The sequence below is a fragment of the Sesamum indicum genome, linkage group LG4 (assembly GCF_000512975.1).
Source record: "Sesamum indicum cultivar Zhongzhi No. 13 linkage group LG4, S_indicum_v1.0, whole genome shotgun sequence".
Lineage (NCBI taxonomy): Eukaryota > Viridiplantae > Streptophyta > Magnoliopsida > Lamiales > Pedaliaceae > Sesamum > Sesamum indicum.
The window spans coordinates 4,764,823-4,775,794 of NC_026148.1; the positions used below are offsets into that span (position 1 = coordinate 4,764,823).

The window sequence follows — 10,972 nt, forward strand, 5'->3', positions numbered from 1 at the left end:
ATCTCAAATTGTGTTTACATCATAAAATGAAATATGCTTTTGAAATAGACATAAATTCCTCCCCATAGAAGACATAAAATGCAGAAAATAGTGATAATCACATTTGAAAGGCCTCTGTTATAGTCTTTCGATGTCTAAGTTAGATATGTCGTAAGTGATAAATGGTTAAATCTTAAGAAATATTAGAGTAACAAAAGTTGTTATTGGGGCATGGAGGATCATTTCCCTACTTGCATGCTTTCACTTGAACCATAAATTTAGGAATGACCCATTAGTCATAGTAAACCCATACATACTCACATTTGAATTTGATTGAGACAGGTTTGGAACCAATATTTTGAAAATTGAACCAGTGATTGAACCGAATAAATTACTAAGTCATTGGATCATTGATCTGAAATCGAATTGAAAAAATCAATCAACCCAGAATATATTATATACATATCCTATTTTTGTTTTCATATAGTGGATCCGACTATAGAAAGAAGTGTAGTGTTTCCTTTAAATGAGCCACTATCACCTTTGTTGTCCAAATTAGAAATTTCTCTCATATTTAGCTTAAATTTCCATAGATGATGTCAGTGATGTGTACCGGGATCTAGTAGCACCACAAGATTGAAGGATATTATTGAAGATTATCAGAGCACTAACCTGTAAACAATTATCAGTACTCCAATGTTCAAGTCAATAACATATTTAATGGAATAAAATGAGAAAACCTTGAATACATGTGAGATTTGTGGTGAAATAAATTGTATAAACAGGGATTAAGTGTTTGAATACAAAAAAAATGAAGCTGAAGTCTAAGTAGAGTGCAGAAAATAGTAAGACCGTGTTGTTTGAAAAGTATGGTGAGCTTTCTAAATACTTTAGACCTCTATTTATAGGAGGAGTTTGGGAGAGATTTTCATATTTGTTAAGTGCAAATGAGATATCCTATAGATCCTTAGGATATCAGTTTTGTAGTGATGATGTCCATCCGTTATTTGAAGTTATCTCCTAAGAGATATGTTGGTTTGAATGAGTCTTGACCAATCAGTTGGGACTATAGGGGAAATGGTAACCTGCTGCTTCTAACAGTAGATTCAGTCGGATATAAGGTCCTTGCTAGAACCCTTTTAGGGTGATGTGGCTCATGACGTCAAGAAACTACTAATGTGGCAGCTTTGTTGTTTGGTAACTAAGCTTGTTGATTGTGCCATGTTTATGCACTCTATCTCATCAACAGGGCGATAGAACTAGACTGAGGCTCTTGCGCCTTGAAAATTGTGTTGGGCTAGCAGGGTCTTGGCCTGCTGGGTTGTGCGAATAGGTCTGTGACTACTTAGTTTTGATGTGGACTGAATTTCATAATTGGGCTTGAATGTTAATTGTGATAGGCATCATCCTGTAATTTTTTTTCTAGCTAATTTAAGAATTTTAGTTCTTACACATTAAGTAATTAAGTTATATGTATATATATAATTTATTTTCGCCCCAAACTAATAAAATATTTTTTTTATGAATAACTTTAAAATAAAAACATGTAATTAAGTCAAATTCATAATTTGTACTATCTACACTATATATTAATTGGTGACTAATGAATTTGGTGTTATGGTATTGTATAACTACTTTTCCATAATTTTTTTCTTTTTTTTTATTCAATTGCACTTGATTCGTTTCCCTCCATTATTTATATTTTTTATTTTTTTTATAAATCTAATATTTATATTAAATTGTCATTTTATATATACTTTTACGTGATTTTGCCTATCAATAGGTATTTTATTTAAAATAGGATACAACACAAATTACTAGTAATTACATAAAAGATTTGGGCTCCAGCCCAACACCTTCAAATTCTCATACCCAAAGATTTTATTGGACGCATACAAATTGTTTATGCCTATTTTAAGCATATATTTATTGTTTCATGCAAAGTGCAGACCGTTTCTCTATTTGACAAGATTCAAGAAGTGCATTGCATCTGTGCAAATGAGGTTAGGGGTTGGAACAAATGAGCAGCAGATGCCTTCAGCTGTTGGAAAAATGCAAGAACATAAAGCAATTAAAGCAGGCTCATGCATTGGTGATGACAAGTGGGCTTGGGAGCAATGGTTTTGCTCTCAGCAGGATCTTGGCATTCTGCTCAGACCCTTTTCATGGCGGCCTCTCTTATGGCTACAAAATCTTTCGAAACATTGAGAACCCCACAATTTGCATTTGTAACACGATGATCAAGGCTTTTCTGCTCAAAGATGAAAACTTTAGAGGCATGGAGGTATACAAGTTGATGTTGAGGTATGGGATGTGCCCTGATAATTACACTCTTCCTTACGTCTTGAAAGCTTGTGCAAACATGAAAAGTTTGGATCTTGGAGGTTCGGTTCATGGGCATGGTTTGAAGTTGGGTTTTGTGTCTGATAATTTTGTGGGCAACTCTTTGATTGTTATGTACTCTGCTGTTGGTGAAATGGGAGCAGCAAGATGTGTTTTTGAAGAGATTTCTTGCCGTTGTGTTGTCTCTTGGACAGTTTTGGTTTCTGGGTATGCTAAGAAAGGGGAAGTTTGTTCAGCAAGATTGGTTTTTGATGAAGCCCCAGTTAAGGATAGGGGGATTTGGGGTGCTATGATCTCAGGGTATGTGCAAAACAATTGTTTTAAAGAAGGGTTGAGATTGTTTAGGTTGATGCAGTTGAGTGGTATTAAGCCTGATGAGGCAAGTTTTGTTAGCGTACTTTGTGCTTGTGCTCATTTGGGCTCTCTTGAAATTGGGAAATGGATTCATAGATATGTGGAGAAGCACAAAATGCCAGTTACTGTTAAATTGGGCACTGCCCTGATTGACATGTACTCAAAATGTGGGTGCTTGGATTTGGCTGAGAAGGTGTTTGATAAAATGCCTCACAGGGATGTCATTTGCTGGAACACGATGATTTCAGGATATGCTATGAATGGTAATGGAGAAATGGCCCTTAGATTGTTCGATGAGATGCAAAAGTCCAGGGTACGGCCGGATAACGTGACGCTTATATCTTTGCTCACTGCTTGTAGCTACTCAGACATGGCACACGAAGGCCTACATTTGTTGTATATTATGTGTAATGTGTACCATATTGAGCCCAAAAGCGAGCATTATGGATGTATAGTCGATTTGCTCACCCGGGCGAGGCTCATTGAAGAAGCTAATGCCATAATTCAAAAGATGCCCATCTCCGGTTCTTCCTCTGAAGAAGCTATAGCTTGGAGGGCACTACTTAGTGCTGCTTGTAGTCATGGTCAAGTCAATATGGTGGAGGCGGCTGCGGAGAGGGTCATGGCATTAGAACGCCATAGTGGAGCTTATGTTTTGCTAGCTAATGCATATACAGCTGCAGGAAGACACAGTGAAGCACGGAGGATTAGGAATGTGATGAAAAACCGAGGTGTGGAAAAGACACCCGGTTGTAGCTCTATAGAGATTAACGGTATAGTCCACGAGTTTATTGCTGGGGAGAAGATGCACTTTGAAATAGATGAAATACAACAACTTCTGGAGGTCATTAAGAAGCAGTTAGATACTCCACAGTGCAGCTTAAGCTTTGACGTAATTTTGTAGGTATGGGGCTTTTCTTTCTTTATATCAAATATTGCTTGTATTGAACCCCTGCTGTTAGATCAAATACGAGGAGTATAGTGAGCAAAATGTTGGTCCATTCCTACATTAAAACAAGAAATCGTACTGGTCAATCTCCAAACTTCGACACTGTTAATCATCTCAGAAAGAAATACTAACATAGTCCATGAACTCCGGTCGGGGATGAATTATGCTCCCGTATTAGCAATGGTTCATCCGCATATTAGCATCATTAACGAGCAATTTGACAATAAATAAAGGAGAGTAATAATACCAAATATTACTGCAAGATGACATAATATATACAGAGTGCTGGCAACTTAGAAGCCCAAGCTTCAATGATGTTTTAATTGGGAGCTACACGTTACATGAATCTTTTGGCATCAATTGTTCTGAATACTAACTGATTCATATGACCACAAAATAATAACTAACAAAAATCAATACTCAGCGAGGAAAAATGATTCATTCGACTAAACTACAAAGTCTGAATCCGAGAGTTCCAGGACTTTGTGTTCACCAATAGGTTTCACGCCTGGGCGGAATGAATTTCCTTCAATGTACCTGTGAGAGGAATTGAATAAAAAAGATTAAGGGTTAACTGCAAAGATAATAAGTTTGTTAGGTTAACTCTGAAGTGGAACTCACATTTCCTTTAAAAATGGGTGCTTATAGAAGGTATCAGGTATCCTCCCAGAAAATTGATTGTGATCCAAGTACCTGAATAAGAGAAACAGCACAATGGGTCAAACATATCTCTAGCCTGCCACTCATAATAAGCAGTAATTCTTGCTTTTCATTTATCAGAGATCCTTTTCTCAATTAACTTCAAATACCCATTCATTCCAAGGATAAGAAACCTAAAACACAAAACATAACTTTCTGCAGCTGTCTGATGCCAAAAGAATACCGAGCTTTCCTTGAATCCTCATAAGCTTTGGGCTCTTGTTTCAGGTTTAATGCAGACATGAATATAAAAGTGGAGAAATACCAGCAGAGAGAAAAGGTTAAAAGAAGCAACATAATGTGCATAATATAGTCATCAACTTGACCATTTGTCCTATCCTGTTTGCCACATGACTAAACTAGATCATCCAAGCAGGGACATTAGATGCTGCTTTAAACTAATAGAAGATACTTCTCCAACTTTCAGAGCTGATAATGGCATTGTGATATCTGTTTATAAGTATAATACCAATGATGCATACTTACAAGTAGGTCAGTCGAGGAATGTGAGCAAGTCCAAATGGTATAACTCCAGTCATCTTGTTATAGGATAAATATCTGGAGCCGACAGAAGCAGTGTTAGCTAGAAAACAGCAAAATGGAAATGGGAAACAGAACAAGAAGACAGTGTCATGCAGATACTTCCTTTGTACATACAAAAACTTACAGGATCTCCAAGTTCGTCAAATTAGCCAGCTGTGATGGAACACCTCCAGTGAGGTAATTGTTATTAAGGTACCTGCAATATAACATCTTGGGATCCTCAATGACTACTCTTGTTAATAAAACAAACAAAAGCAATCAATTAGCCAATCAACAAACTTTAAAACGAACAATACATACAGATTACGCAGAGCTGGGAAGCATCCTTCAATTCGGATAAGTTCCCTTATGGTTCCGACCAAGTGATTGTTACCGACATCTCTGGAGAATGTTTAAAGCATTGTTGGCTAAAGGAGACAATGTCACACATTACAACAGTAAAGGTTAATGGAAATCTTACAGATGCCGCAGATTTGCCAGAGTTCCCAATTCAGGTGGAATTCTCCCGGTCAAACGATTTTCATGTAGTTGGAGATAACGAAGCTCAGGAAGATTCGCAAGCTCCTTTGGAATTTCACCCTTAAAATTGTTAAAACTCAGATAGCTGCAGAGAATTACAAAGTTATGTATTAATTATGCAAAAAGAAGACTGAAAGAATAAGTTTAATAGAACTGAATAGTTTGAAATCATTATCACTCACAGATGCGTTAGCTGCTTGAGTTCGCCAATTTCAGGAGGAATGGCATCTTGCAGTTTATTCCACCTCAAATTACTGAAGTAACAACGAAAAGTACAAAATCAAGGAAAAAAGAAATCAGCAACAGGCAAAAGTTTTATAATAATGAAAAGAAAGAAGAAACTGAAGTTAGAAAGTACACATTGAGCCGTGGGGATTTCAAATTCGACAGGAACTCAGTAGAGATAAGGTTGGTGTTAAATATGTTATAGTGCTAAGCAATAAGCCCATATTACATGCAGAATCAATGCCTGCAAATCGAGGAACTTCTTGCAGCAGCATACCAGATTTTAACCAGCATATTTGCTTGTGTGCCCATGTATGAGAACAAAATACAAGCAAAAGATCTTAGATACTGGTTGGATTTCTTAACTTTATGCTCGTAATATTCATCTCCTTTTGCTAACTGGCCGGGGACAATCAAAACCCATCCTTGACCCCAATAATCCAGTAACATTTATTACATCCAAGTTCCAACAATCATTACTTATTTAACTAGAGCAATAATATGCCATGCAGCAACCAAAAAAAATTTTATTGTTCATCTATGAGAAAGTGCAGGACTGTACAGAATCTTGAGACGCTTCAACCGTCCAATTTGAGATGGAATTGGACCTGTCAGTTTGTTATTATGCAGATCCCTGCCAAAAGAAACAGCGTAAGTGGATTTAGAAATGGTGCAAGTGAAGGAAAATTGAAGATGACAGAAAATTTGTGGTAATGGCATGATATCTTTGAATCAAGACAGAATTTTCCAAGTACTTATTCAAGTTTGTTTTTATATTCTACCATAAAATGAAGAACCAAAGACAAAAGTAAGTGAAATGACAGCTGCTGCATCAAAACAATGAAAAAGAATTGCTCGTACAACACCAAAGAAAAGAAAGGGGAAACATACAGCCTAGTCAGATCCACCAGATTGGTAACTGCGAGTGGAAAAGGACCAACGATAGAAACTGCATATACTTCTCTGCAAGGCAAATTTAAAGGAAATGAAAAAAATTTGAGAAACTCAAATAGTATAGACAACTTTGTGAAAGAATATGCTTTGCAGTAAGAAATTTGCTTAAATGAAAGAGCAAAAGAGATGGAAACTCACAATTCAGTAACAACTCTATAGTCACTCCCACTCACGGTGGAACATGTTACACCAGACCATGGAGGCAAATCACCATCTCCACAAGGATCATCGCCAACCCATGCGTACACCACTCTCCATCCAAGTGATGCCTTTATTTCGTTTAATGCTTTCACTGTAATTAGCATCAGCCCAGGAAACTTCAGATCTACAAACTCTACAAACTTTATGAAGTATGCAAATCAAATCACATCCAGAACTGCGTGTATTCCATGTCGATGTTAAAATTGGTACTCAACCACTATACAGATTAGGATTAAGTACTACCTATTGGAAAAGAGAAATAGCAATTTAGCTCCAACATCCTAGATACTAATACTAGTAAGACTTCCCCCCATCTCCTGCCACAGAAAGGCATTTGACACAAATCCAATGTACTAAAGCTCTATGACTAAAACTCGCCTCAACTTAATTAAGCAAAATAATGGAACTACCAAGTAAGCCACTAAAACAAAGCATCTAAAAACTACCCGACTTCTCTTACAGATTTCAGTATCAGAAACAAATTCATCCACAAATAAAAATCATATTACAGCTACTAAAAACGAATCCAAACTAATCAATCACAGTAAAACCCATCCATGACCAACAGTCACCCTGGAACTAAACCTAGAATTCTTCCAAAATCAAACCGACAGAAGAACTCAGCTCTTCTGAAGCACAAAGCAAACTCTCCAACACCAAAAACGTGAGAAAAGGAATGGATCCAGGAAGTTACCGTCTCGCTTGAGAGTCTTGCAATGGACGGCGTCGCTCAGGAGCAATTGGACCACGATAAAGAGATGAAAAACTGAGGAAAGAAAACGGAGATGAGGCGCCATTTCTGGATTCGCTTCTCCTCTAGGGATTATTACATACAGTACCCCACTCACTGTGTGTAATGTGCGCGAGGGAGAGATGATCTAATGAAGGTGTTGTTGAGTTGGAGACGACGCGTGAAATCGGCTGATCCCGTCGGTGGATTTTCCTTCTCTTAATCCTTTTATATTTTACAGTTCAAAATAATAACCTGTGTTCATATTTCACATAATTAAAAATACTTTTTATTATTTAAAAATTATTAAAATTTTTAATTTTAACGATTATTTAACAACTACCTCAATTTATTATTTTTTTTAAATTTTCATTCGTTTGTAATAGAATTGACCGAAATATTTTTATAAATTATATATTTTAAAAAAATTTGAACCTTTTTTTATGAAATTGATAATTTTTTTATCCACTTCAACTGATTATTTTAATTTTTTTTAAAAAAAATACAGTAAATACAAAGTCGTTTTCAAATATTCAACCAACAATTATATAATTTCATAAAATATTAAAGAGTGTTCGTAATGTTTCAAACAATGATGGGGTGTTTGTATTTTTTTAAATAACGGGAAGTATTTATAATTATGTCAAATCTTAGGGAGCTCGTTGTTATTTATCCTTTCATTTATTAAGAGGAAAAAAATAAGAAACAGAAGAGAAAAAAAATTAAAAATGATAAAAATAATAAAAATAAGGCTAAATCTAATTACACAAATACCTCAGGGTGCATTTCGAATGATGGGTGTGAATTTAAAGTACGGATTTGAAGAAATAATTTCATACGACTTCAATTTGAAAAAACAAAAATTTGAAATCCAAAGTACATATTTGAAGAAATAATTTCATATGACTTCAATTAAATTTAAAAAAAATAAAATCCATCAATATTCAACAAAACTTACTTCAAATTATAATTGAAAGATTTTTAATCCAATAAATTTAGAATTGCCCAAATATATTAATTAGGTTGATATCAATGATAATTTTGAGCTGAAAACTGAATGTCTTGTCCACTGGACGGCTTTACATCACGAACCAGATTAGTGATTGGAGGGGTTATCGAAAACTGAAACCCTCCGAAGCTTATGATAGATTCGAGGTACAAGACGATGAGGGTCGCAGAGCTGGAATTCGATGTCTTAAATACGTACATACAAATAGAGACAACTTTTATTATAGGAGTCAATTGTTATCTCTGAAACCCTTAGACGAAGACGGTATTAACGGCTACCGTTTTGAGTTGTCGAGTTAGTCAAATCAAGTGAATTTTGCTATATTGTACGCATTGTAATTTGCATAGAAATATTCTTAAAAGCAAAAGCTTATATAAACACTTTTAGAATAAAATTATTTTGACATATCAAAGAATGTGCAGAGTGGATATCAGACAAATCTTAACAACTATTACAATGATTTGGAGTACCAAACTCCTTAATATATACAAACCAATATATTATAGAAATAATGAATGAATGACAGTGATAAGAAAACTAAAAAGGAAAACAAACACTGTTAACAAAAGTCGGCTCAGAATCTACCAGATCCAACAAGAAAGGTACACGGTCACAACAGTTCCGTACCTAGCGAGCACCAAGCCACAGTAACACCACAGATCACCAAAAAACCCGACCACACAAAACCGATCACTCAGATCTGTTTTCTCACACTATCACAAAGGGGCATCACAACTCACGTTTTCACGAAGAAAAAGAGTAAGAGGACTTTTAGGGATTTCAGTATTTCTTGTACAGTAAAGGGGAGGAACACCCCTATTTATATGGACGAGACAAGAGGTGAGAATGGAAGGCCATAGAGGCTTTCCTTAAACCATTGGATTCGTATAGGAAAGGGTTCATGGAAACCGGTGAGAGAGAAGGAAAGAAATAACATAGAGATTTGGAGAAGAAGAAGCAGACGGCGTAAGAGAGAAATGAGGGTTAGGGCAACACTGAGGTATATAAGTACTGGGTAAGTGGGTCGGGTCATGGGCCAGTGCTGGTGTGCTGCCAGGTAGACTTGGGATTGGGTATTTAATTTGGGCCTACCAAACTAGGTCATGGGCCATAATAACACACTCCACCTTGGACCAGACCTTAATAAAGGAACTGAGTCTTGGAGTTTTATTTGGATATGGCGTTCTCATCGTAGCCTTCGGGCCCGCTCCCCAGTACCTGCAGAAAACAAGAGACTTACACACAGCAGAGTTAGTCAGGAGCTAGATTCAAAATTTTTAAACAGTTAATAAATTTCTCGATAGGAAGACACTTTGTACCCATATCAGCTGGGTTTTCCTCTGTTTTTACCTTTTTCTAGTTTGATAACTTCTTTGTTAACAATGTCCCCAATAAAATGAAACCTCACATCAATGTGTTTAGTCCTATAGTGAAACACAGGATTTTTGCAAAGTCGAATTGAAGATTGACTGTTCTGAGAAAACAGTGAGTTTATTTTTGAGAAAACCAATTTCATTAATGAGGCCTTCTAGCCAAATCGCTTCTTTGAATGGTTCAGTTGTAGCAATATATTCGGCTTCCGGAGTAGACAATGCAACAATATGTTGTAATTGGGATTTTCAACTTATGTATGAGTCACACAAAGTGAAAATGTAAGAAGTAGTGGATTTTCTACTATCTTTTTTTTGGCATAATTAGAATCCACATAACCAACAAGATTAATAGAATCAGAGAACTTGGAGAAGTTTATACCTATATTGTCAGTACGACGTAGATACCTTAGAAGCCATTTTAGAGCCTCCCAATGGGGAGGTCCAGGATTTGACATGTACCCGCTTAGACAACTTATAGCATATGCAATATCGGGTCTAGTACATACCATAAGAAATATTATTGACCCAATGACATTTGAATAAGGAATCTTACTCATCTTCTCCTTTTCAGAATCAGTTTTTTGGGATTGGTCTTTACATAGTTAAAAATGAGCAGCTAATGGCACAGAAGTGGGTTTTGAGTTTTCCATTGAAAACTTTTTCAAAATAGAGTGATTGTAAGTCCTTTGATTTAGAAGTATGGAAAACTTTTTCCTATTTCTACTAATGTCCATGCCAAGAATCCTTTTTGTATCACAAAGATTTTTCATTTCAAAATTTTTGGAAAGATCATTTTGTAAAGATTCAACCAGTTTTATGGTAGGACTAGCAATGAGCATGTCATCAACGTATAAAACGAGAAAGACAGGAACATCATTCAAAAATTTGAAATATAAGTAATGATCATAGTCACTTCTTTTGAAGTTAAGGGAAAACATAAACATATCAAACTTTTTATTCCATTGCCTTGGAGATTGCTTTAAGCCATATAAGGATTTCCTCAACAAGCAAACATAATCAGGTTTGTTTTTATCAATAAAAACCGACGGGTTGCTGCATATAAATGCTTTCATCAAGATCACCATGGAAAAAAG

At 35.9% G+C, this 10,972-nt stretch overlaps 2 protein-coding genes across 2 annotated transcripts; one reads left to right on the forward strand and one right to left on the reverse strand.

Moving 5' to 3' along the window:
- On the forward strand, positions 1,880-4,162 carry LOC105160019 (pentatricopeptide repeat-containing protein At5g66520-like). Its single transcript, XM_011077274.2, has one exon. It carries the CDS (start codon positions 2,000-2,002, stop codon positions 3,578-3,580), a length of 1,581 nt encoding a protein of 526 aa, XP_011075576.1. The 5' UTR covers positions 1,880-1,999; the 3' UTR covers positions 3,581-4,162.
- Positions 3,879-7,716, reverse strand: LOC105160020 (probable leucine-rich repeat receptor-like protein kinase At1g35710). The gene is made up of 11 exons (XM_011077275.2): positions 7,461-7,716; positions 6,704-6,857; positions 6,503-6,574; positions 6,174-6,245; positions 5,569-5,640; positions 5,328-5,471; positions 5,168-5,248; positions 4,992-5,063; positions 4,811-4,882; positions 4,247-4,318; positions 3,879-4,162 (listed from the first exon to the last, which is right to left on the reverse strand). Exons 1-11 carry the CDS (start codon positions 7,561-7,563, stop codon positions 4,072-4,074), a joined length of 1,005 nt encoding a protein of 334 aa, XP_011075577.1. The 5' UTR covers positions 7,564-7,716; the 3' UTR covers positions 3,879-4,071.